The sequence below is a fragment of the Copadichromis virginalis genome, linkage group LG18, assembly GCF_057382275.1.
Source record: "Copadichromis virginalis isolate Kocher_CV1m ecotype Utaka linkage group LG18, C_Virginalis_male_GT1.1, whole genome shotgun sequence".
NCBI lineage: Eukaryota > Metazoa > Chordata > Actinopteri > Cichliformes > Cichlidae > Copadichromis > Copadichromis virginalis.
In genome coordinates, this window is record NC_140635.1 from 29,647,554 (window position 1) to 29,674,183 (window position 26,630).

General features: G+C 40.6%; 2 protein-coding genes across 8 annotated transcripts; one reads left to right on the forward strand and one right to left on the reverse strand.

Annotated features, from left to right (window-relative positions):
• Nucleotides 1–134: 134 nt before the first annotated feature.
• Nucleotides 135–16,639, reverse strand: LOC146688248 (CTD small phosphatase-like protein). 5 transcript variants are annotated; one of them, XM_085440071.1, is made up of 9 exons: nt 15,922–16,634; nt 10,024–10,181; nt 9,779–9,811; nt 8,016–8,117; nt 7,320–7,376; nt 5,232–5,324; nt 4,543–4,728; nt 3,331–3,452; nt 135–308 (listed from the first exon to the last, which is right to left on the reverse strand). In XM_085440071.1, the coding sequence occupies exons 1-9, from the start codon at nt 15,995–15,997 to the stop codon at nt 224–226; spliced, it is 912 nt and encodes a 303-aa protein (XP_085296197.1). In that variant the 5' UTR covers nt 15,998–16,634; the 3' UTR covers nt 135–223. The 5 variants fall into 5 exon arrangements, with proteins under 5 accessions (XP_085296197.1, XP_085296199.1, XP_085296198.1 ...); XM_085440074.1 differs by lacking the exon at nt 135–308 and adding an exon at nt 2,120–3,247 and having other exon boundaries at nt 15,922–16,632; XM_085440073.1 differs by lacking the exon at nt 7,320–7,376 and having other exon boundaries at nt 15,922–16,639.
• Nucleotides 16,640–17,414: 775 nt separating this feature from the next.
• hhatla (hedgehog acyltransferase like, a) lies at nt 17,415–26,384 on the forward strand. Of its 3 annotated transcripts, XM_085440068.1 has the most exons (13): nt 17,415–17,726; nt 18,713–18,840; nt 20,268–20,335; nt 20,434–20,547; nt 20,977–20,997; nt 21,236–21,430; nt 22,283–22,492; nt 22,822–22,993; nt 23,289–23,433; nt 23,543–23,578; nt 23,670–23,871; nt 24,730–24,871; nt 25,139–26,384. In XM_085440068.1, the coding sequence occupies exons 2-13, from the start codon at nt 18,735–18,737 to the stop codon at nt 25,279–25,281; spliced, it is 1,554 nt and encodes a 517-aa protein (XP_085296194.1). In that variant the 5' UTR covers nt 17,415–17,726; nt 18,713–18,734; the 3' UTR covers nt 25,282–26,384. The 3 variants fall into 3 exon arrangements, with proteins under 3 accessions (XP_085296194.1, XP_085296195.1, XP_085296196.1); XM_085440069.1 differs by lacking the exon at nt 20,977–20,997 and having other exon boundaries at nt 17,417–17,726; XM_085440070.1 differs by lacking the exons at nt 17,415–17,726; nt 18,713–18,840; nt 20,268–20,335 and having other exon boundaries at nt 20,523–20,547; nt 20,977–20,992.
• Nucleotides 26,385–26,630: the final 246 nt, after the last annotated feature.

A 26,630-nucleotide genomic window follows, 5' to 3' on the forward strand; every position in this document is an offset into this window, starting at 1 on the left:
GAGCCCAAAGGTTAATCACGCCGTTACCATCTTTCAGCTTGTTATAAGAAAATATGAACCCACCGCTGCCAGCTCACTAAGACAAAACAGAAACAGATGGTGTTAGTCTGATGACAGAAGACAGGCAACAATCCTCCAAAAATGTGCTTTTATTGTGACATGTCTGAAAGGAACGGTAAAAATAAATCAGGTCGACTGTAAAAGACAGAAAACGGTGACATTCTCAACTTTCAGTAAACATACCATATGAGGTACATCGGAGATGGTGGAAACCGCAGTCACGCCAGACTGAAGTGAGGATCTTTGGCCTTAATTCATGAACCACATCAGATGTGTGACAGGGGGCAGAGGAAGAAAAGAAAAAAAAAAAAAAGACATGACAAAATTGTTTCAATGAAGCCATTTATTAAAGAAAATAAAGGGGGAGAAGGTGATGCTCAGAATGACATGCTGCCAAAGTAGGAAAAAAAAAGTGAGGAAATTGATTAAAAAAAAATAAAATAAACTCAAGTGTTTTAGAACTTTGGTGTTAACTTAGTACAAAATGAAGAATGTGATTATGAGTGAAGTGACAAAAGGAAAAGTGAAAGGCAGCACACATGAACGAACATACACACACACGCTCACAATCGTCCCGATAGGTGGGACGAGACCTGACTTATTTTTCTTACCAAAGGCAAGAGAGCAGGAAAATACCGATCTGAAAGGATATAGGAACAAAAAGCTGGATATAATGGGTAATATGCAACTTTTCAAACCCAAATACTGACAACATGTAGGTAGAAAAATATATCACAATGATACAAACAACATTTTCAGAGAAAGGTCATCATTGAGAGGTTGAGAAGACCAAACGCTCCTTATTTAAAAACAAAAACATTGCACTGAAACCATCGTGAGCTGCACACTCGCAACACAAATGCTTATGCGAAGAGAATGAAAATGTCTGAAGGAGCAGCAGCCTTTTAACTGGGGGCGTAAAGTTGGAAATTATTAGTGTCTCTTAAATATAAACCCCATGACCCACAAACCAAGCAGTAAAGGTTTGTTGGAGGCAAACAATCCCTAGATGGCACCATAGAGCTTTTCACATCCTCCATTTTACTGTTACACAACCCACCAGAGCCAAATATGCTCTACATATATGGCTGATCACTTTTCGCACTCCATAAGAAAATACTAGAGATGATGCTAAAACAGGGAGGTGTAACCTTGGAAATAATGAAGAAACATTGCTTTGTGCCTCCACAGGCAGTAAGGCATTAATGCCATGATGAGGTTGTTCACAGTCCTGATGCAGTGCCCCAGTAGTGTTTCATTTAGAGCTGGACCCAAACATTGTTTTTGGAGGAGGGGGCTGTCTGGATGGGCCCGGACTGAGCACCCATCTGCAGGCTTGGAAGGCGTCCTTTTGCTCCACAACAGGGGTTTCTTACTATAGAGACACAGGTAACCACGTTTGGCTACCGTTTCTGAGATAAACCAATCAAAATTCAAGTTGTTTCAGCACTGCAACACTTACATGTCACCAGATCAAAAAACAAACAAGTAGATCTAAATATTATATGGATGTCCGGTTTCTGGATCCACTCATGTGGACAGAGAATGTTACAGTGGTCTTACTTTAACAAACCCTCACTGGTTAATTTATTCAAGTGCTCTAACCCAAGTGCCCAAACCACCCTCCCCCTCCAAAATAAAAGCGGTTATTGCCATGGAAGCTAATGTTGCAGCATTCGGTTTGCTGGGCTCCTCTCATATGTAGGCACTGAGGTGAAGAGCAGTTTAAAAAAGGAAGGGGAAAAAAGGAGTCTGGGAAAATAAACGCCACAGGTGGCATTTCCATTCGATTTTTTTTTTTTTTTTTTTTTAATTACGAGGGCTGGACAAGGGCAGGCCACCACTGTACATCAGGGGAATGGTGTGATTTAAACACTGTCCAGACTCTGACACTCAACCCTATTCTGTAAAGACACTGATGACATGGAAAAACTGAAAACATGGCACTCGACCTATTTGCTGTAAGATCCTGGACCAGTTTAAAAACACTAAAGAACACCTTTGCAAATGTGTACAATTTCAGAGGAAGTTCTGCCCTCTAAGGGTGAAGCTGCACCACTTGTGTGCATGCACACACACAAAAGTTTTTTTTTTTTTTTTTTTTAAAGTGATTAAAAGCTAGCCATCTGATCTTGTAATATTAAAACAAACAAATTTGACATCTATTTGTCAAAATAATAAAACCTATCATGTTATTCTTACAACTAATAGACTAACAGTTGTAGCTCAACCCTGGTACGGATATGAAGCCTGTTTTAAAAAAAAAAGAAAAGAAAGAAAAGTTCCTTATTTGGCAAATTATTAAAAAAAACAAACAAACAAACAAGGAAATGGCACATCTTTAGCCGAGCTTTCAGATGAAATTATCAAGCGCAAAGAACTACTGGACTTGCTGCAGGTGGGGCGTGAATGTCACAACTGCATACATCCTCCGTTTCCTAAAACAAAATCAACCATTTCTACTTATAATGAAAGCTGAAAGAAACAAAGTCACATCTATATAATGGCACAAGCTTACTGGGAAAACAGAAGAACACTATGAGACAACTGCCCAGCGTTTGATGACCAAAAAAAACAAAATAGTGAATTCAAACTTTCATATAAAGATATTTGTGTGTCCACTTTAAAGCATATCTGTATGTGAAAAGACCAGAGTACTCTGGAAATATGCCATGTAGAAAATATCTCCCCATATAAACAACAGTCACACAAGGCACTTCATTAAGTATGAAAAGAGAATCACAGTCCTTTCTACTACCAGAAATTGCCTGCATAGCAACAATATGAGGACAAAATCTTTTCAGACTTTTGTGTGGTACCACAAAAGAAGTCTCAGACAAAAAGTTGTTTTTGTTGTCGTTTTTTTTTTTTTTTTTTTTTCCTTGCGTTTAAAATAAGCACTTCACCAAATAGTAAAACTTGGTTGATTTGAAAATAAAGATTAAAGTTCGTTCCTCTTAGTATTTTGTCCCCGATATTATCAGCTTAGGACACTCTACATACTTTCTGGTGTGGTTTTTATTATTTTTGTGAGACACAGTGCTCCTGGGATTTTGAATGTTTTTGTTTTTCTGATGGCACTCAGAAGGCAGCCGGTCGCCAGGAGATGAGATCAGAGACAGGGTTATGATGTTTTCCACAGTGAGACTCCAAGGCGTCCCCTTAGTGTGGGAGGATCTGCCCAAGTCTGAGAGATACGGTCGTAGAAAGGAACAGAGATCAATACAGGAGACTGGTGGGCACAGGCGGTAGTGTGGGCTGTCCTGCTACCTGCTCCTTAGATTCTGCAGGACTCCGTAAACCTCTTCTTCTTTGCTGAGTCCCTCAAAGAAAGGCAGCAGGTCCAGGAGTTCTGTGTCATTCATATCGTCAAACCAGGACTGAACTGGGACCTGAGGAGAGGCACAAACCACTGAAAGTTAGCCTTAAGATGTAGAGCTGAATGACAATTACAGCATAAAAATGCAGACACGTTAAGCAAATTAGGAAAAGTACACTACTGGAGAAAATGAATTCTAGTGCTCTTAATAAATTATTCTGATCCTGATTGATAAATACCACAAGAAACCAAAGAAATTATGTAACCGCTCAATAACATGATTATTTTAAAGACGAGAAGCAAGTACTTTAAAACAGAAACTAATCACTGACACACGAGTCAGAAACACAAAACTAAGTTGTATAATAAAAAACAAAACAAAAACAAAGTACGAAATGTGATGGTGAGACAAAGCTAGAAAATGGTGTGGAAGATCAGTGACCAACTCAGCATGAGTCCAAAACACAGCTGCTGCAGAAATCAGAAGAAAGGCTGCAGAGGCCATCCTCCTAAAATGATGCCACAGGCAGTGAAATACCTACAGATACAGGTATTTTGCATAATGTCACACTCTATGAAGGGCTTCGGGAAGAAAATAAAACCAAAAGGCTTAAGACTGTCACGTCTGGCTCAGTGAAATGTATCTGGTGTAAAAATGGCCAGGATCACCAGAGACAGTGAAAACCAGAGGTGTGAGTGTGATGATGTGAAGCAGCATGAGAGCAAAAGGTGTTGGACAGACAAAGACACAAATGACATTTAATAGGCGGCACTGTGAATGCCTGAGGCTACACCAAAATACTAACTGCAGATGTTTGACAAAAGAGAGGATTATTCCAGCCAGGTGACGTTTCAAAGCACACTGCTAAAATTACACGAGATTCTAAAGAGAAAAAAAAAAGAAAAAACTATGTCCTGTACAAGTATGAGGCTTATTTAAATCCAAAAGATCACTGCTGGGATATTTTCAAGAACCCCAGAGCAACTCAGCTTCTGCAGCAAAGAGCAGCTGAGCAGCTTTTTTCCCTCCTCTTTCTAACTTCTGTTGTTTTCCATCATCATATTCAGCATGCAACAGAAGGCTACTTTGTAGCAAGAAAAATTCAGAGTCTAACAGATGCAGTGCTGAATGTAACAAATATATTGGAGGATTGGGAACTCACAGCATTTTCTGGATGGAAAATATAAGAAGCAGGTGAATTATCAACAATGATAACATTGTGGAGTTCTCGCCCCAGCCGGCTAAGATCTTTGACGTAGTTGCCTCGGTGAAAAACACAGGATTCTCTGAAGAGCCGCGCTTGAAACACGCCCCACTGGTCTAGCAGGTCTGCCACAGGGTCTGCATACTGTCCAAGCAAAACAAACAGAGGAGAAGCAAACGGTTTTTAAAACAAGGAATATAATAAGACTAATATGACTTGTGAATGTTGGGACGATATACATCACATCTTTATGATCACATGTTTCAACTAGAAACAAAAACAACTCACAAAAGCTAAACGCTACACTAGGTTTCCAAAAGGAAGCAAAGCATGGTGTCCCTCATAACAGCACTTGATTAACAGGGAAGGTGCCACTATGCCATAACACAGAAAAGCGCATTCTAGCTTTTAAGGAATATATGTTTCTAGAGAGGAATTATTCCCACAGCACAGTTTCTTTTGCTTCATTCATTACACTTACCCATGCATTACTGGCTAACATGATGGAGTGACAGATGCAGAGCATGATAACGGAGATGTAAAATTCAGAAAGCAGAAAATTAACGATGTTCACAGTTCCACAGGTACCACTGGCTTGTAACCAAAGCACACGTCAAAACAGAAAAAATGTCCACATTTGAACATACCTTGGCAAGACTGGCTGTGAAGAGCACACATTCAAATAGTTCTCCCATCTTTTGAAGAAACTCATCCACGTGTGGTCTTTTCAGCACATACACCTGCAAGATAGATCATCGCTTTTAAGACCAGGGGTCCGTTCTTCGTACCTCGCTAAGTAAGTTAGCTGGATTTGATTGTTGACGATTTTGCGTGATCTTGGATCGTTCGGTTCTCTGAAGCTCATCCGGGACTTGCTGTCATAGCAACAGATCCGTAAGCGTAAACCTGCTTGGGAGCAGGCTCACTTTATGTAAACAGGATTAGATCGCGGCCACTCAGGTATGTCCGCTTCATTTATACAAACGCAACAGCGATATTTTACCACTGTTTTTCCATAAATAAATATTATCAATGTAACTAAAGATAATGCAGTATTTGATTCTTTTATTGATTCCATACAGATACATACAGGTCATTTCCTAAAAAAAGGGAAATGTACTATTAATCATTCTATTTCATGTATTTGATTATTTCAGATGTAATTCATATTTCAGAGTAGTAATAGTAAATTACTTCGTGTAATCAAGATGAGAGACCACGGCTATAAAAGCGAAGGTGGATTTGGGAAGTCTGCCGCAGCCATGTCCTGTCCGTATACGCGAGCAGCCCATTGCGGAAGGTGCAAGATTGATAAGGAGAGTTCTCAGAATTCAGCGTATATTGCGGGACAGACAGGATCCTTTAGCTCAGCGCGACAGTGTGCTCATTGAGAGATATCGATTTTCCCGTGAGGGTATTATTTACTTAACCAACTTGTTGACGAGGGGGTGCAGGACCACCACCTGTCTTTTTTTGCTCTGCCCTTTTCTTGGTTGCTGTTATAAACAAACAGATTATTTCAGGGACTCTTTTCAAGAGACTAAAAGCAATACAAGTGATAAATATTACCATTCTGTAGAATATTATATTTCACTTTTACTTGTTCCCATGTTCTAGTGGGCCCTGTTGTGGCTCTAATGTGAAAGAGGATATAATGTAATATAATATAATATGATATAATGTAATATAATATAATAAATTTACCCTACCGCCTACTGGTGTTGGCCAGAGGGGCCGATGGCGCGATATGGCAGCCTCGCTTCTGTCAGTCTGCCCCAGGGCAGCTGTGGCTACAACCGTAGCTGCCTCCACCAGTGTGTGAATGTGAGAGTGAATGAATAGTGGTATTGTAAAGCGCTTTGGGTGCCTTGAAAAGCGCTATATAAATCCAATCCATTATTATTATTATTATTATTATTATTATTATTATTTAATTACTTCCGAGTTTAATTTGTCAGCAACTTTCTGCCAGCCCTCTCTCCTTGCTTTTGCAGCCTTTGCAGTGTTCCCTTGGGTTTTAATTAAACTCTGAAACTCCTGAAATCCCTCAATCAAGAGTTCTTGCTCTGCTGCCGAAAAATACTGAGCGCGCTCCTTCGACATTTTCGCCGACCAAAGGGTTGCCGATCAATGTTTCTACTATCGATGCGTAGCCCCTGTTAAGCCACCCAGTGATCTCACATTACTTCATCCAGCTGTACTAATCGTCAACAACAGGTGTGTTCGGAGAACCGGAATAGCGAGCTCAAAGTTGGCGCGATGATTTGATTTTGGATGTAGTAAGCGAGGTACGAAGAACGGACCCCAGATTTCAAAACAACAACAACAACAAAACAAACCGTGGTGTGACAGGAGTGTCAAACACTACAGATACATTATCTGTACTGAGGGCACTTTAGGTGAACAGTGTCATTTATAAGAAAATATATGCGAAAGCTTCAGGATGGCTACAAAATAATTCCTGTTACTCATTTCTGGAATTATTCAAAATGATCAGACTGTTTACCATGTCACATAACTTTAGATGCCCCCCACATCCCCTTCGTACAGTGGCTGCCACCCAGTGCAAGTAATCACGAATAGGCCATCCAGGATACACACAGCCTATCCTGGATTACTTGAACTGGATAACAGCCTTTTCTTCAGGATCTTCACATCAGAACCAAATGGAATCCCCCCTATTAAAGAGACAAACTTCAATACAATTTATTAGTTTTTAAAGAAATCCACAATACCTGATGAACTGTACCATCGATCTCTACTGGGACAATGAAATCAGCGTTGCTGATAGGCTGTGGGAAGAAAATACAATTACTTTTGTCGTACTACCCCAACTGACCCCCAGAGGTCGTACTATTAACACAAACTCAATTTCCAGACTGTCTAATCTCTGAGGGCAAAAAAAAAGTATGTTTTGCTACAACAACCTTTATCATCACTGCCCTCCTTTAACCTCTGTAGTAATTTAAGACAGCAGACAGAGCATTTGACCTCAGGCAGAAGTGGACAGCTTGAAGATTTAAAAAAAAAAAAAGAAAAGAAGAAAGTGCACAGAAAGTATTCTTCAGTGCAAAAAAATATGTTTTATCGAATGGAGATGGTTGCCAACACAGCCTGGTTGTCTGCATTTTCCTGTTACAATCATGTACCCATTATAAGCCACAGTCAGTACTGTAATATTACGCTCGCTCACATCCTCTGCCGCCTGCTCATCTCGTTCTTTTGTGTACACAGTGATGTCATGGATTCAAACAGCTTCAACTTCCTGTGTATCATTAGCGGAACTTTGGAAATAATGACAATGTATAGACATAAACTAAACAATGGTTTGCAGAAATATAGGCAAACCTAATATTGGCTTTTAGTTAAACCTGGTAGTAAAAGTGCTCATACTGTGCAGAATTTCAACAGTAGTTTTAGCCCCTTCTTACCTTAAATGAACTGTGGACAAGTGTTTCATCCAAGTCAATCACCACACACTTTTTGCCATAGTCAGATATTTTCATCTCTGGTAGGAGGTATTTGGCTGGCGGCTATAGGGAGGACAAGTCAGATAATGTCAGAGAGCAGTACATGAGAGAGAAGGACAGGCAGAGCCAAAGAGAGAACATGAATGCTGTACACTTTGCATTAAGTAAGGTTTAAGCCAACAAAAAGCCAAAACCATGTTAGAGGAGATAGTTTTTTGAAAAACCAACTGAGATCAGTGACACTACAGAATTCAAGCGAAAACAAACAAACAAAAAACCCTTTCATCTCTTTACATCTTTATTAGGTCAAGTTAGATTTCACAAATCTGTATCATGCATAAAGCTGTCTGCTGCTGTTAAGCCATCCTAATTTTGCTGGGATCAATCAAACTTAACTGTTAAGTTTGGAAATGCCAGTACACTATATGAGAGTGTGAAGTGAAGTGAGAACTATGGCTCAGTGCTGGAATTGACTGGATGCTCTTTTAGAATGAAATTATATCAAATCACTGTTGGTTATTCTCACCAACTTTTCCTTGGATGGGTCGCAGATCACCGAATCACATCTCAGTCCTTCCTTGAGTGTAGGGCTGTGCGATATGACCAAAATCTCATATCCCGATATAAGAATTCTATCGTCCCGATAACGATATAAATCACAAAAATGTAACATTTTCTGTAAATTCTATGAATCTCGGGCAGCTCGACTTGCGGGAAGTGTTTCCAGCTGCGCGTCATGTAGCTGGAGTCGAGTGTTTTAACCGATGCATGAAACGATACATTTTTAGACACAAGTTGTAACGGCCGCCGTTTTCTTTGTGAGCATTTATTACACAGCTGGCTGCGGGGAAAGTCTAAGGTTTATTTTTTTAGCACCTGGCGGCTCTTTTTTACTTCTCATCCGTAAATAATCTGCTCTTTCACGTGATTCAGTTTATTTTGAAAAGTCTCAACAGGATCTTGAGCTTTATTGTGAAAGGTTTATGTGGAACATAAACAAGCGGACACGCGATCGTGTTACCGTCGTTGTTGCTAACCACAACGCATAAAAAACAGGCGCTTGTCCATCCGTAGTGTGGTTATATTAAATATAAGAGAAAAAGAGAACTTTAAGAAATTAATATAGCCACTACAGTGACCATCAAAACTATGAAAAAAAAATATTGCCGTAAACAGTTTATTTTGCGACACCACGAAACAAACTATAGCGTAAAATGAAACGATAGACGTTTTTATATCGTCATCCGATATATCGTTATATCGAACAGCCCTACTTGAGTGACAGGATTAATTACTTTAAGTCTGTAGCTGAGTAGCCAAACTGAAAGACTAGGAGCTAATGTTAATTCTCACTCTCAAAATTACTAAACTGCATAGATAAGTAGCACAATAAATGGTTTAATGCCTTGCGTAGAAGCTCCGGAGGCAATTAACAGAAACAGGTTTGCACTTAAAAATGTTAGCTGGTTAGTGTTACAGTGTTTCTGAGAGCATACAAACCACAAAATGTCACTAATGCAGATGAAGCACTGAGACATTAAACCCAAAGGTGCACGTACACCTTCTACGCAGCCAGACAGTGCTACCATCGGCTGAGAGTGAACTGCGGTACGGTAGCAGAGCTAGAGCTCTCTGAGGAGCAGTGGAGCCCACACAGACAGGATGTGCCACCAGCCCACTCACCCTGCATGCAAAGGAAAAGAAAAAAAAAAGGCAATACATACACTAGGGACAGGGATGACCTCGACCTGGTCACACTACAACACATACAAAAACAGGGTGAGGGATAGGAAGTAAAACAAAGGAGAAACCCCCCAAAAAACAATGACACATTGACAGAGATAGCACAAAGAGAAAATACTACTCACAAAAACAGACAGTTTACAACAGATGGAAAAGACTTGCAAACTGATATTTCTAGAGTTCTCAACAGGACAACAAGCAACAGTTTAGTGGTGGAACAGCTCACCTTGGGAGGCGATCCGTTCTCCTCAACTGGTGGAGGCGGGGAGCTGGCGTTGGTGTTGGTGGCTGGAGAGTCCACATTGTAGTTGCGGAAGCAGCAGAAAAACGTGCTGAAGATGCCTCGGCTCCTCTGCTTCTTTAGGCTGCTGTTTGACTGGGACGCTGGCAAAAATAACAGGAAGAGGGTGGAAGAATAGAGGATGAACAAGCGGATATGCAAACTGACGTTCTACGATAAAAACGCAGCAGGATGAAACTGTGCACCCTTTACATCTGAATATTTGCATGCCAGGGTGTAGATCCTGTTTTAATAAAACAGGCCATGTGTTAGCCACAAATTTTCCTAAGTGGCCACAGTGGTGTGAGCCATGCTGAATGACAATAGGGGAGACCTTTACAGTCTGATTAAATGGCATTAGGTTTTGTTTTGTGCGCTCGCCCTGGCTGAACCACTGATCAGAAAATAACTTAGGTGGCCGGGTGACCTCATCAGTCACACTCAGTGACAGTTCAGAGCATGCTCTGCTCCGATTCCAAATCGCCTCTCATTCCTGAACCACGAAGCGCGGCCTAAATGAGACACTGAGCTTTTATTAATAGTGACAACTTGGAGGGTGTACACACTTCATTCTTTTGTTCTCTCTCTCCTTTATTTTTTCGTATTTGCTTTTGTGGCTACCACCATTTTGAAAACTTGACTTGATTCCCTCCAACATTTCAACTGGCAGGTGAGTGACTGAAGCAGCCTGATCATGCACAAGAGAAGCAGAGAAGGAGGTGGGAGGCCCTCAGACCCCTCAGAGCCTATACAAGGCTGCATTCCTCTCCACCCATTCCCCCTGCCCAGCCCACCAGAATGCCTTTGCAACTGAAGACTGTGAAGAGTGAATAGCATTATGTCATGTCTTTTGGTATCTTGATATTGTGGCACTTTGTACTACAAACAAATGTGTAAATGTCTAAACAAAAAAACAAACAAAAAAAACCCCACATTCGGAGCAAAATATTTCTGCAACTTGCCATCTCTGTCTAGTGCTTTATTATAAAACAGTTTTGTGCATCAGAGGATCTTGAAACCACAAAAGCAACAACAATCTTTTAACATGTTAGGATGTGGAGCAAGCACATAATGCGTTTCAACAGATTAATAGCTCGCTCTTACAGTAAAGCTATCAGAAGCTGACTGACTAACAGCATGTCACAGCTACATTAAACACTTTCTGCACTCCCGAGCTTCTCTGTCATTTCCCTCTATCACTGTCTTCCAGTAATGTTAATTACAGCCTTTCAAGCAAGGGCATGTTTTACTGGGTATCTAAGTTGTATCTTATCAGTGCCATAAGCTCTTCCAAATCGAGTGGACTATAATCTGCAGCCATCGACAAGGAAAAGAAACAATAACAACAACAACAACAGATTTATTGTGTCTTCTAAGAAAGCCGAAGCATGTGGATATCTTGCTACAACCCAATGTTTCAGAGAGACCCAAACCAGCAAAAACAACATTGTAACTACCACGAAATACCAAGGCAGCAAACACATTTAGAAATTTGTTTGGAAAATTACCAGCTTGAAAATGAAGAATGTTTTCTTCAGAAGTTTTCAAATTACTCTCTGTTCTCTGTGTTTTACAGGCTTAAGTTAAAAATACTCAAAGTGGCTACACTGAGCTCAGTTTTTATCTGGCCATAATCAGCAGCACAATTTTTTTTTTTTTTTTTGCTTAAACAGGGCTTTATGTTTTCATTTCAGCTCTGTAAAACTGGGACAGAGAGGCAGTTGTCAGCTCCCTGTGACTCATCACTACAACCAGCCGTGGTACTGACTCCTGCACAAAGACCCTTAGCAAATTCACAGTCAGGCACAGAGCACAACTGTGTCTCAAATATATCACTCACCTGGCATAAAAGCAGAGCTGTAGTTCACTAATGAGGTGCTGAACTTCACAAGCACAAGTACCTTTACTCACAACACATTCCAGAAAAACAAACCAAACACCTTTTGGAAAGAGCAAAAATATTCCCAGTGTTGTTTGACTTTTCTCTAAGCTCAGGTAAGAGTCAGACCAAGGGACATGACCTCTCATTCTACTTGATAATTCTTTTGTTGTTTCCTAAACTGTTTCCATCAGATCACACTGAATCAGGAGAATGCCATGTGGATATTTTACACAATTGTCATTTCATAACAGTAGTCCGCTTCAAACACATTGACAGTACTGGAAATACTGTGTGGTATAAGCGAGACAGCTGCATGGGTGCATGTATACAACATTCAGGAGACAGCACCACGCACTGAATGCTCCAAATTATTAACTGCATTATTCCCCACACTGACACAATATGACATCACATGGACATTATACTAGTGGGCTGCAGGTTAAATACTGCCTAATGTCCGATCTGACTAATGTGGCAATTTGCTTCCATACATGCATCTCAGCTGAGTGATGAAAAAAGGTCAGCCATCCAGCGCACATGTGACAAAATCTACCGACTCCTGGGTGGGTTTGTGACTGTTGACACAGTCTACAGATTTGACCAAGGATTAGTCAAAGAGAAGCCTAAACAATTCCACACCTCCTCCTGTAAACAGTGCAATCTCCAAGTTTCCACGGCAAGAGACGTTTTTCTAAACAACACCTTTCAACTCTTTCAGTACTGATACCTTTTTTCTGTACTGTTTCTGTGTTTTTAAGACTGTTTTTAGATACAAGTAATAAAACTGTTGCATTGACTGTGAAAACCTATGCAGAACTGTTTTTTGGCCAGGCAGAAAACTGATCAGTAACCCATGAGAGAACCGATAGTCAGACTTCTGACCAGAACTGATAGTGCCATTAAGACTTTATTGATAGCCAACCCAAGTCCTGTGCTGTTTTTTGTTGTTGTTGCTTTTTTTTCTCCCTTTATTGAACTTTTCTTAGCGCGGAAAGGGGTCTTCTTTTAGTAGCAAACAAAAAGATCCTGGCATTGGCAACTGATAAGCTTGTAGGCTTATAAATCCCATGGATTGGAAAATGTGAAACTGGCTGAGAACTAAATGGGACCAAAAGAATTAAGACAGTATTTTAAACTACAACTAAAAAATGTATTCCTGCAATTTTCCCACTAAATTTTGATTCCATTAGTAACCACAGAAAAACCAAAACTTATTAAAAATTGAATGCATAGTACAAAATATAAGTAATTTCCAATAGATACATATATTTTGGTGCTTTTCTAAACTATTATTAATATTAATCTTGACAAGTTTAATGCTTGGGAAATATTTATATCCTATTTTGCTAATCGAGGACTTAATTAAAGCTAAATCTGTAGCATATTTGAATGTATTTAGTGCTTCCTTCTTTTTATTTAAATTCAATGTGTTCATGAGGTTAAACAAATATAGACAGGAAACCCCAGAACTTAATAGCAGAAGAGGCTAGAAGAGGGCTCAGTCAAGGTCACCCCATATGAATCAATCTTCCAACACTATTAGCAAGGAATTTATCGTAACAGTAAATGGATCATGTGTAACACTCCATCCATCTCACAGACATATTAATAAGATCTCATTACAACAATCTCAGCTGAGTGGCAAGTTTAAGTTGTTGAAATCAACAAGACTCTTCAAATTCAAGAAAAAGACCCACAGAAATCACTGCTCTGATGGCCTCTGTTTGGAAATGAAGAGCTTTTTTGTTTTTGTTTTTCCCTTTCAAAGTATGTCTGTGACAACACAGAAAATGATCACTGTCATCTTACAATTAGTTACACTTGGCTCTGGGGTTAGTGCCCTTCCCAGCAAGACTGTAGGTCTATATATAGGCTGCTGCTGCTGCTTGGGAGCCAAACCAGTGTGAGAGGCAGGCACATGTTGTAAGACAGCCAGCAGAGGAACATTAAGAGCAAAGGTGGTCAGTTTTTGCCCAGACAGTTTGGCGCCTGTTCAGGCTATTGGAAGACTACCTATTTAATTCCTTTAAGACAGATGGCCGCATGGGCTACATGTTAGGTGATCTCCAATAGATAGATGACAATCTGACTTTGTATTTACATTAGAAAATGTGTATAGAAATAATGCTGTTAAATATTTATAGACTTTTTAAATTATGTGATTATAAACTTCCACCAAGTGCCAAATGTGGACAGTTTTGTTTGGCAAAATATTCTATTCTATATAAATATTCTATTCTATATAAAAATTCTATTCACAAAACTGGCTGCTAATTAGGAAAGAAAAAAGAAGAGAGACTGAAATAAAAACAAAAAAACAAGTGCTGTTACCACATGTTTGTTGTAATTTATATGCACAGTCCTTCTGTCCTGCCATCTGTTTTGCCCCACCTGTATCTTGTGAAGACCCACCTGCACCCTATCTGACTTTTTTTTGCAGATTCTGAAATTGAATTGCCATTTTTCCAGATTAAGAACAAAGGGGAGAAAGGACAAAGACGTATACAATTGTTATAATGATTATATTATTTGTTGTGAGAAGCGAGCATCCACGTCACTGCTCTATTTCATCCGGTAACTCAACTGTGTCTTGTTACACGCACACTCTCGCACCTAGTCTTATATTATTTCATGCAGCAACCCAACACACAAACAATGAATTCTAGCAGAGTGAATGCTTGTACTCGACCGCCTCTGTTGGCAAACACACTGAAATCATACTAAAATACTACCTGGGTGCAGTAAAGTGCATGTCTTCAGAAGCAGACCAACTATCTGTAACAGGCTTGCTAAACATGGTATATGCTTACTGATCTAGTAAGCTGTCTTAACACTGTTATATCACCGTAGTGGCATATGATTAGTTTAATTGCCATATAACTCCACCTTAAGTGTTAAACTCCAGCACACATGCAAGAATAACCTCCCAAGACAACCCACGTATATTCAAGTGACACAGAATCCACAGCAGTTACTCTGGGTCACTTTTATAGCTTACAGGCAAATGCATTGTTGTGCTTCAAAGACTCAAGTTCTCACATTACTGATGGTCTGAGAAGAGAAGTTTGAGATGTGATATTGATACACACCCTATGCACCAGGGTGACCCGGTGCATAGGTAAAGTGTCAAAGGGCGCCAGGAATGAGAATCACTGGATATTAGGAGCTATGGGCTTGTGGAGAAGTCATTCACGTTTAAGCAAGCACTTAAAAAAAACCCCAAAAAACAAACCCATCTATTACAGAGGACAGAATATTGTTTAGAAGTGGAGGTTAATTTCACTGCATAACACACAAACCTCACAAGAAACAATAAGCGCGGATAAAACAGTTTCACTGTTTACATCTCAGACAAACCGAATAAGTTTCCCATAAGCTGCACAGATAGCTTTGCTATGTGCATGAAGTAAAACTGAATCGATACACAACACCAGCAGCACAGTTCTCTTTAGTCCGCGTATTAGCTTCGTCCTTAGGAACTTCTTGCCAATCTCAATCCAAACCACCGAGAACTCGATCCATACATGAATCAACTGTCAGAGCTGTCAGATCATATGGTCCCGTTATATAGTCCAAACGCATAAAGAGAAGTGTACTTTCCAGATGTATTATTGCAAATACTTTTACAAAATATGCGTTAACTTGATGCAGACAGTGAATTTTCGTTAATGTTAAAAGGGAAAAAAAACGCGCTGGAGCGCTTTTCATTTTGAAAACGCAATGAACAAACGTTATCCTAGTTGGAGAACTTACCCGGGCAAGGCCCCACTGACAAACTTGTTGCGTAGTTGAGTTTTTTTTCTTTTTCAACAAAAGACGTGTTTCCATCTTTTCACACAAAGGCAACTGAGGTCTTTAACAACTACAACAGCTAGCAAGTGCGAATAAAAGCTAACGTCAACAGAGAAAAGTAGTCAGCCAGCTAGCATTAGTTATGTACCGTAAATTGACTTTTTCCTTACCTTTTTCCTGGTTAAATGATATTATTTCCTCCTCCTTGGGGTTAGAAACTTGGGTTATTATGGACATGTGGTCCATTTAGACGATTGGTTATTCCTGTTTTAGTTCCCACAATGTCAATAGTACAAGCGCGCTTGCTTCCTTTGCTAGCTACTGTTAGCTAGCTGTTTAAGATGAAGGTAACCAGCTAGCCCACGAAGCCAGGAAAGCGTCCGAGGCGAAGGGGTTGTGGCAGCGGTGGTAGCCAGCCAGCTAGCACAGTGGTGAATGGAAGCCAGATAATGTCTGTCATTTATGGCTTTCCGAAAACTACCATCGCTACAAACAACTATGTTTGTGGGCAACACGAGGAGCGTGCGTGACTATAAAAAACAAATAAATAGAAAAGACGCTGAAATTGCTAACTAACTGAAGTTAGCAAGTAGCTTAGGTTAGCGAGTTAGCCGCAAACCTTCGATTATCCAAAATGCGAGGCCGTGTCTGGAGCACCGCTGAAAATACTTGGAAGCCCAGATGGTTGTTCTAGTTCAAAAAAATGCAACGACCGCAGGTTGTTCGGCGTTAAAGTTACCAGACACTTTTAGGCAGTCGGTTCATATGTGCTGGCCCTACATTCCCTGTGCAACATGGAGGCTTTATGTATTTTGAGTTGCATCTGAAGCGGGGGCACCGTGAGTGGGAGGGGGCGGTTTGTTTCTGTGATGGATTCTCTCAGGCAGGCAGCACAAACTCGCCGCACTACATTGCTCAAACCATGCAGCTGGCTGGACGCGGCTTTCTTGGGCTGTAATTACTGATGTCCGCAGGCAACAGACTCTTTACTATTAGCATTTGGGGGGAAAAACTCTCCCAAACAGAATATGCTTAATGGGGCCGTTTATAGTGACACTAAGCTATCGATTTAACACTGCTCCCAGGCAAACAACAAACCGAGCAAATACTTGACGTTGATCCAAAAACCCCTGGTATTCAGGCACCCTTGTCATTTGTAATAAACCGGGAGCGACACCTAGTGTCTAAATGACAACAATGCTGCCTTAGTAACTATGAAACAGCGCCTGCATGCATTCAATCCCATCAGTCGCAGTGTGATTTGGAGTGGGTGGTTTCTTGACAAATGACATTTTATGTTGTGAGTGATTAAAAATAGAAAGACTCAGATGTGATGTGTGTGTGCTGAAATGGGAAAGCACTGACTAATATATGAAAATTCCCCAAATTCCTTAGGCATTTAATGCGTTTTATAATATGGCGGTCTTCGACGATATCACAGAGTACAGAAAATTATTTTTAAAAACAGAAAAAACCCAATTTCTTTCAAATTGTAGAAACATTGCCTTTGTTGCATCTAACCGGAAAACGTGAAAGACTTGGGTCTGTAACAGTAAGTGCAATCATATTTCATTGCACTTTTAACATCCGCATATAATTTATCAAGTCAGATTCATTCTATCTTTGATTGGCTCTCAATTAGGCTAATTGCTACTGATTGACTTTCTTTTTTCGACGTTATAAACCATGTTTGTGAGTAAGATCCGATGGACACGGTGTGGACCACCCCTCATTGCGGTGCAGTAGTGGTGGATAAATATATCCCCCTCCTCCTCCTCCTCCTCCTCCTCCTTTCGTTGGGTCCGCAACATCCTGACTGCCAGAGGCTGGTGATCAGAGGCAGCGGCAAAGCCCCCGCAAGACGAATGAAATGAAATCTGCTTTTGCCGCCACCTGCTTTCCCCCAATTTCTTTGGTCTACTGAAGAACTGGCTGTAGTGCTGCCCTCATCCTGACAGTGTAAAGCGGATATAAGGTTAGTAAAACAAGTCTTGTATTAATGCAAAGTGATAAATATGACGGAAACCACCGGGGGGGAACAATCAGAACAAACAGCCGGTGTGTTATCGACTCTGTGCGCACAGAGCATTGAAAAAGTAAGCCTCAATTTGTATGCATGCCGCTTTGCGGGGGATCTGCATAGCCATGGTTACATCTTGGCACTGGCATGCCACACTTGTTCGTCCAACTCCTTTAAGTTCAACTCAAAGTGCGCTACATGAGCATGAAGCACACGCCCTAACACAGCCAGGAACCCGGGCTGTCCACCTGAAAACTAACGGTTTTCCCACTCCAGTGCGCCATTCTTGGCCATTCCAGTTAGGGCTAATTATTCTGTGAAGTGAGTCCCCAGCGCCTCCCAGATCACATAGCACTGCAGCTGCCCTGCTGTACAGCAAACCAACTGCAAGACAGTACTATAATAGGAAGGAGAGGTAGGGTTGCGCAGCTGACGGTGCTGATTCCGAGGAGCCAGAGCTCTGAAGTCCTATTTAAGTCACTGGGCTGTCGATCCGGGAAGCTTATTAGTAAAATACCACCTCGGTGAAACACCCCGGTCTGTCTCAGACCAGTCAGGAACTTGTGTTATTACTGCGCTGACCCGTTTTTGTGGGTGTATAGTTTCTATAGGCACAGGCTGATTTCCACTGGGTAACACTGCCAAGGACATCTACCATAAAAATTAACTGTACTGGGTTTCTCCTCATGTTTTGTCCGGTTAATCCTGCGGAGCATTTTATTTATCGAGGAACCTGTCAACGTGCATGCTTTCATACTGACATGTCACAGCAAACTACAATGTAACAATTTCCAAAGAATAACCTGGTTCAGTAAAATAAACCTTTTAACCCTGCATTTCTCTCAGAGCTTTCCTGTTTTTGTTTTGTTTTCTGTTCATTTATACTGGTTCCCTTCACTTAGGTCTAACATTATGTGGCTGATTGCTTTTCAACCCATTAGGCTTCAAGTGTGCAGATTCACCATGGGGATCAAGACTGCCCTCCCTAGATATGAGCTGTATCTCTACACAGCTGTACTTGCTGTGGCCTTGATATGGGCAGGCAGTTGGATATTTGAAGCTTCAAGTGGTGAGTGCACAACGTGTCAAGAGATGTCCGGAGTGCATGCATGCGCGCACACACACACACACACACACACACACACACACACACACACACACACACACACACACACACACACAGGCTGTCGGTGTAACTGAGAAAGTCCAAAAAAAAAAAATCAATATCACAGTGCTTTAACATTTATAGAGGTTAATTGAAATCCACTGATATTCCCTAAAGTTGGAGAGAATGGACACTTTTATGCACCTACTATCAGCTTTAGGAGCACAATTTTCACTCATGATCTGATAAATGTCACTGAAAGCCAAGTGACAATGCAATTCAATTCCAATGCAATTTAAAAACTGCCTCAAAAAGCACCGTCCTACATCCTACAACAGTGCTCTATTTAACCTAAAACAGGGCAGAACAAAGTTCATTTAGTAGATGAAAAGAGACTGCTTCCCCCCCTGCGTGTTCTTATTATGTGAAGACAATTTGAAAAAATGGTCCACTTACTCTCTAATTATTTCCCAGATGGAGATATTTCTGACTAAGTTACACTGAGCCAACTAACTCCAAACCCTTCATCCTGAAATAACACCAAATGTTTGCATGCATTCAGACTATGACATGCTTTGACCAGCCTCTTCACAAACTGATCTGAGTGGACTGAGTGCAATCGGGTGACTGGTGCTGTCTGTCACCGTCTGTGCTGTCATACAGTCTAGATGTCAATCATCATTTTAGTCCAGATATTTTTTCTCCTTCAGTCTCTGTCTCTTAAAATGGTCATTTGTAATACTCAGGTCTGCATGCTACAGTAGCACTGTATACTGGCAATAGTAGTTTGGCTGTGTTCCCAGAAGTAAGAGGCTTTCCCCGAATGACCCTTACATTTTGAGGCTTCTCCAGCTTTGGCTGGAAAAACCTACTCCCCACTGTGGTGGTGGTGGTGGTGTAGGTTGATCACATTTGTTGCTACACTGATTGCTTCAACTTTGGTCACCACTGCGATTGTTTTTGGTGTTGTGTTTGTCATTTATGCGTTAGCGCTTTGTTCAGGTTATATAGAAAACTACTCTCCTGCAACAAGATTATGTCTACATGAGACTAGATGTCAGCCTCAGAATAGAAAGCTCTGCAGTGAGTGTATTATGTAATATTTGGTGTTATAAAATAGACCAGAAGTGCTCTCAGGCCCTTAAATTTGCAATAATCCAATGAACACACCAAAGCTCTTCAAGCTGTGACTACCTGCACGACTGTTTTCTTACAGAGGAATAACCAGCTCATATAAAAATGCCCAAAACAAAGCTGCTCAAAGCCTGGATTCCCTAACACAGAGGCTTTACAGTGTCCTGCCATTACTTAAAGCTGTTTTGCATTATTAATAAAACACCTCAGCATGCACAAATGGAGATTATCGTTTTTTTGTTTGTTCGTTTTTTCAGAAAATGCAAACAGAAAGACCTTCAAGGAAAGCGTCAAACCAGGATGGCATTATTTTGGCAGGAAAATGGTAAGTCCCTCTTCTTCATGTATTCTCTATACAGCTGCACAGCGCCATGTTAAGCGAGCGGTTGTTATTTGATCCTAATGCATTTTTCCTTGCTGTAGGATGCTGCGGACTTCGAATGGGTGATGTGGTTCACGACATTCCGCAATCATATCCTTTTTGCTCTCGTTGGTCATGTGATCTTTGCCAAGATATTTTCCCTGGTGGCTCCAAAGGTGCGCGGGTGTGAATGCTCACGAGATACTCCTGGGTTTTGAATAAATACACGTGCGGGCTCATGGTGTTTTCTCTGTAAATATGTATTTCACACATATTTGCATGTGCTCAAGTGTGAAGAAAGATATTACAGTAAATGCAAAGCTGCATTCTGCTGATGTGAACAGAAGGCCTTGAAGTGATTAATTAAATGTAGTTTTATTCCATTTTTATTCAATGAGATGTTTTTCTGTTCCAGAACAAAAATGTTTCTCGTGGCTTTTATTTGAACCTCAAGGCCTGACAGAGTGACTCAACACAGCATGAGCTGCTTTCTTTGATACCAAGTTCCCATCTGTTGCGTCTCTGCTGTGAATATCTGGACATATTTAAAACAGTTCATCATGTTTTAAACATGTTTTCTGTCTTGTTTCATGTTTACAATGAAGATTGGTATAAATGGATGTAAGGTAACATTAAAAGATCTTAGAATTTCACAACATTTGCCATGCATTTCATTTAAATTGTGCATATGTGGACTGTAGATTTGTTTTCATTGCCCTGTAATTTAATCTTCCCATCCTTAGGTATTTTAATTTTTTGCAGTGTCATGAGTGTTATTATACTAACACCACTCTTCATGTGTGTTCCTGAATTCTGAACTATATCCTGATATCTTGACTAATTCTGGCTCCTTCTTATCCACAGCACAGATCCTTGGTCTTTGGGGTGTATGGAGGTTTGGCAGTCCTGGTAACGATGGGCTGGACTTTCTTGGCTCTGGTTCTTTCTCATTGCATCATACTATACAGCGTGGCTATATTCAAAAGTAAATGGATGTGCTTCGCTGCAGGCTTGTGTACGCTGGCCTCCATCAAGCTGGAGCCCTTTAACTCCTGGCAGGTGAGGGAATGGTAGCAAAGTAGAAGTTTAACAACTTCACCTACTTCCAAAGTCCAGCGACGCATGTAATAAATACTACAACATTTGTGCTCGACCACCACATTTCTTCCTAATGATCCTAATGGAAGTTCTTTCTGCCCGTCCCTGAGCCTGGTTCTGCTGGAGGTTGCTTCCTGTTAAAAGGGAGTTTTTCCTTCCCACTTTCTCTCAGTGCTTGCTCATAAGGGGTCATTTGATTGTTTGGGTTGTCTCTGTATTATTGTAGGGTCTTTACCTTACAATATAAAACACCTTAAGACAACTTCATTTGTGATTTGGTGCTATATAAATAAAACTGAACTGCAACTTTTCTGGAGTTTAGCTGAGTTTGTAGGGGTGTTTCCAGGATTTTCCAAAATGTGGGGATTCAGACTCAGAAGCAGTTATTGAAGCCCACTGGAAATAAGTGAGGTTTATTAGAAAGAAACAACCAATAAAACCATTTGAAAATTGGTTGAATTTAAATGCAGACAGACCTCCAGCCTCCCTAAACATGCACTAGAAAACGTGAATGCCCTGTAGCATCATAGTTTTCACATTGCTACACACAGTTGTTGTTGGCCCCCCTTTATCCACACCACTGTGAAAGGTTTCAGCTGTAGGTGATCTTAGAAGCGTTACCAAACCGGAGAACGATCCCGAAACACTATAGATAACATTACAAATTATAGTATTTGGTCTAATATGTAATGTATGGACACATGATTACAGTACTGACAGCATACAGCTTCTGCCAGATTGTTATTGTCGTCCTTATGCAGACTGGTGTTTGAGGCTCAGAATAACTTTTATCCCCCCACTGCCCCACAACAGGAAGCCTTGGTAACTGGTTCCTTCAACCTCCAAGATATCCTGTTCTATGGCGGTTGTGGCTTCAGCATCATGCGCTGTATGAGTTTTGCTTTAGAGAACTGCGAGAAGAAGGAAGGCAACTACACGTTCTCAGACCTGGTGAAATACAACTTCTACCTCCCATTCTTCTTCTTTGGACCGATAATGACATTCGACCGGTTTCATGCCCAGGTGAGGATTGAAATCAAACGGAATATAAAGATAAACTGGTGTTTTTTTAAAAAAGAAACCCTAATATTTCTTTTAATCAACAGTAGGTACATCTATTCTTTAATTAACTATTTTATTAATGTGAATAATTAATTGGTCCAAAAATAGTTACAAATCTGTAACTCTGCTATTCTGAATGGAGTAATCGTCAAATATTCAAGTTTCTATGGAATATGGCAGGGATAGCTCAGTAGGTAGAGTGGTCGCCCCATGATCATGGGTTCAAATCCCCTGAATGGCTACCTGAGCAAGGTACTGTCCCTAGTTTAGTGGAAGCTTTTGTTCTGCAGGCAAATAACACTCAGCTGATCCGTAAAGAGAGGGAGATGTGGAACATCACCACCAAGGCCTTGTTGCACCTGGGAGGTATTCTCGTGGTGGATGTCTTCTTCCACTACCTTTACATTCTGACGATACCCAGTGACATGAAGCTGGTCGCTAAGCTTTCTGACTGGTCTCTGGGTGAGTAATTAAATCCAAAGCTTTTTCCTTTCTTTCGCACTTGCACTGAAGTTTTCTTGCTTCAGTCATTTGATTTCTTGTGGTTTGAAATAACATTGTTATTCCCTAAAATCATACTATTTCCAAGGAAAATCAGTGAAAAAATGAATAATCTAAAATTCTAATGAGACATCATTTCAAGTTAATCTGCTACTGGAGGTTTTCTCAGAGGCAGGACTTTAAATAAATGCCTGAAAAGACTGTGGGATATATTCTAATTAGGAAAGATTCAGATTTGTTTTTATGTGATTCACAGCTGGACTGGCTTATTCCAACTTGGTGTATGACTGGGTGAAAGCGGCTGTAATGTTCGGCGTCATCAACACCGTGGCAATGCTGGATCACCTGGACCCTCCTCAGCCTCCCAAGTGTATCACCATGCTTTACGTCTTCGCTGAGACGTACGTGCGACTTGCATCAGCAGTGTGAAACCACAGTGTAGTTTCTTGGTTCGCTCTGCAAAACCGTAAAATGTGTGAAAGTATTCATGAAACTTTGTGTCTTTTGTAGGCACTTTGACAGAGGCATCAATGACTGGCTGTGCAAGTGAGTGCATGGATGATTTAAATTCATGGGCATAAAGAACCGAACGCGGTATAGACAAGAGGATTTTGACTCATCGTTGTGTCACGTGCAGGTATGTTTACGACTACATTGGTGGAAATCACGATCAAATCTTCAAAGAACTTCTTGCAACCATCTGCACTTTTGCCGTCACCACCCTGTGGCTGGGCCCATGTGAACTGGTTTATATCTGGTCCTTTTTCAACTGCTTTGGTCTCAACTTTGAGCTGTGGGTGGCCAAGTTCTTCTCCCTTCCACCACTTTCTACCATAGAGGTGAGAAACGATAAGGCAAATAGTAATGCCCCTAGGCATGTTTGAGCATGGATGAAAATTCTTGCCTTGAATAACAATTTGTGTCTGATACATTTAAAGAAGAAATTAAATTACTTGGTAAAAAAATTCTTTAGAGTCTTGACACAAACACAGGAATCTATCAACATTTTGTCACTGGATACAGAATCTCTTCTTCATCACTGATAGCGATCTTGGTATTTAATGAGCACTGATTTTAAGTCACTCTATCACACTTTGTGGAAGCTGCGTAATGGACTGAGACAGAATAGTGTGTATTTGGTTCCTGTTTCCCCGTGCCCTTCTTGTTTCTCTCCTCTTTCCCCCAACACCCCAACTGGTCACGGCAGATTTCTGTCTGGCTCTACCAGAGTTCTCTTCCTGTCTAAAGGAAGTTCTTCCTTCTCACTGTTGCCAAGTGAGCCTCAGGGGCTATTATCTAATTCTCTTTAATGTTGTACCTTTCATTATAAAGGGGAGTGAACTGGCAGTTAATAAATAAAACTGGTGGTTATCAACTTCACAGATCCATTTCTTAGTTTGATGGGCCTTAATACAGTACTGACCTGAGAGCAACAGGATCAAAAGTAAGCTGAGCGACACGATTTTGAGGTGTGGAACTATTTTTATTCATTTAAAAAGCCATTATTAAAAGAAGTGGATCTATTATATTTGCCCCAAGAATATAATAGACAAGAGAAAAGCAAAACAGATCCTAATTTAAAGATGGACTAAGCATCTATCAAACATTTCACAGGTCTGCAGGATGGCAGCAGAATTACATTTTTTCTTTTTCTGTGTTAGTTGTAATTTTGTGCTCTGTTGTGTGTCTTCTGTTAGAGTGCCATGGGTGAAGCCATGTCACGCAGGATCCGCGGTTTGTTCAATGCGGCCAACTTCTGGGCTATCGTCCTCTACAATGTTCTCTCCCTGAACAGTTTGGAGTTTGCCAAAATGGTGGGAAGGAGACTGATTTTTAAAGGTGGGGAACAACATCAGTATGAATAAAAAACAGGGTTTTTTCTCAGTTCCAAAAGCACAGGAAAACAAGAAAAGTAAAAACTTGAGGGGCTTAATGCTCCACAGATCATTTGACTTTAGCATCGCTTCTGTTTTCTTCATAGCATTAAACATTCTGTGACACAACTCTGACAGGGCTTGTTCACTGGATTATCTGCAGTATTTCCTTTAAAGTTCTGCTTTAATGTTCTCACCCCCCCTTCCTCCTTCTTCTTTGTCCTATTGTTAGGTTTTCCTCTGTCGACCCTCTCTGTGTTACTCGTGACCTACTGTGGTGTGCAGCTGGTGAAGGAACGAGAGAGACAACAAGCCTTGCTGGAAGATCCAGAGCCGGTGAAGCCAGTAGATGGTGGCAAAGAAAAAGCAGAATAACCTGGCAGAGAAACAGTTTCACAGACTTAATGGTCAATGGGCGCTCACGTGGTTCTATCCTCGGCCTTGCATGCTGTAACAGAACCATGCTGGTTAACAGCCATTCAGCACCTATATTGTTCACAAGCCGGTGTTTTTCCTTTTGTTTGTCGGAAGCGAGGCAATGATTCGAACTGTGAAAAATCCGCAAGTGCACTTGCTGTTGATAATCAACACATACTTTGGCACAAACCCACCGACAGTGCATTTAGTATTTGTATCGATCTGGACTAAAGATTGTTTAAAATCTATCTATCTATCTATCTATCTATCTATCTATCTATCTATCTATCTATCTATCTATCTATCTATATATATATATATATATATATATATATATATATATATATGTTTAAAAGTACTTAAGGACATATAGTATTGTAAAGGAAGAATTACTTTTGGCCTGTGTGGTTCTGTTCTCCTTCACTTTTATTTCTTCTTCCTTTTTTATCACCATCTTTGTTTTTTATTTAATTGAGATGGTTGAGATCCAATCTTATTGATCTGTAATCAAGCTAAAAGGGTAAAACTTGAAGAAAACTTGAAATCAGGGCGTCATAAATGGAGTGCAATAAAGAAAATAAAAAGGGTGCTATGGAGGTCCTCCACATAGCTTGCAGCTGATTGTAATGTACAGTATAATTGTTTTACTCTTACTAAGAAAAATATATATGACGGTAAAGCACTGGTATTTTAGTTTGATTATGTATCAGATCTCCTGTGATTCTGAGTACTGAATGTAGCTAAGTCACTGGAAACCATTCAAAGAATGACTGCCTTACTCTACTACTGTCCACAGGAGATTACTGTGGGTGTGGCGTTTTGGTCCATCTCTCCTCGGCCCTCACTCACATAATAAAGACCCCCACTTGAAAGGCCAGAAGCCCAGCAGGGGACATGGGTCAGTGTTATGCTGCCTGTCAACAAAACCTGCTGTGTGTCTTCAGTGCAGCAGTCAGAGAGAGAGAAAAACTCGATGCAATGTTTTTTCCCACTTTTGGGTATTCATTAAAGGTGTTCATTTCAAATGTTTGACTTGTAATAAAGTGGTGTTTCGTCCAGAAGGGACACTCCTGCTGTGAGTTTGTTTGGTTGCTATTTGCAGTGAGATTGCTGTGTGTACATGTATGCACCTATGAGCTGTTCAGGACGGTCTGCATTAAAACATTTGAACAAATTCATTCTCTTTGAATGGACGAAAAAGGCTCTCCTGCTGATTTGTGAGACACTGCCATTCATCACCACCAGATGGCCCAGTTTGTCCAAAGTTAATTTCTGCTATTTCCTTTGTGGTTACAGCATGGATGATT

What these genes read in the sequence shown, in the direction of transcription:
- hhatla (XM_085440068.1), top strand. Translation starts at nt 18,735, where the DNA reads ATGGGGATCAAGACTGCCCTCCCTAGATATGAGCTGTATCTCTACACA. An exon ending in AGCCCTTTAACTCCTGGCAG is followed by an intron (nt 21,431 to 22,282) that starts GTGAGGGAATGG and finishes GCCCCACAACAG; the next exon opens with GAAGCCTTGGTAACTGGTTC. An exon ending in TCGACCGGTTTCATGCCCAG is followed by an intron (nt 22,493 to 22,821) that starts GTGAGGATTGAA and finishes TTTGTTCTGCAG; the next exon opens with GCAAATAACACTCAGCTGAT.
- LOC146688248 (XM_085440071.1), bottom strand. Translation starts at nt 15,997, where the DNA reads ATGGACCACATGTCCATAATAACCCAAGTTTCTAACCCCAAGGAGGAG. An exon ending in ATCATTTAACCAGGAAAAAG is followed by an intron (nt 10,182 to 15,921) that starts GTAAGGAAAAAG and finishes TATTTTTGCCAG; the next exon opens with CGTCCCAGTCAAACAGCAGC. An exon ending in AGAACGGATCGCCTCCCAAG is followed by an intron (nt 9,812 to 10,023) that starts GTGAGCTGTTCC and finishes TATGTGTTGTAG; the next exon opens with TGTGACCAGGTCGAGGTCAT.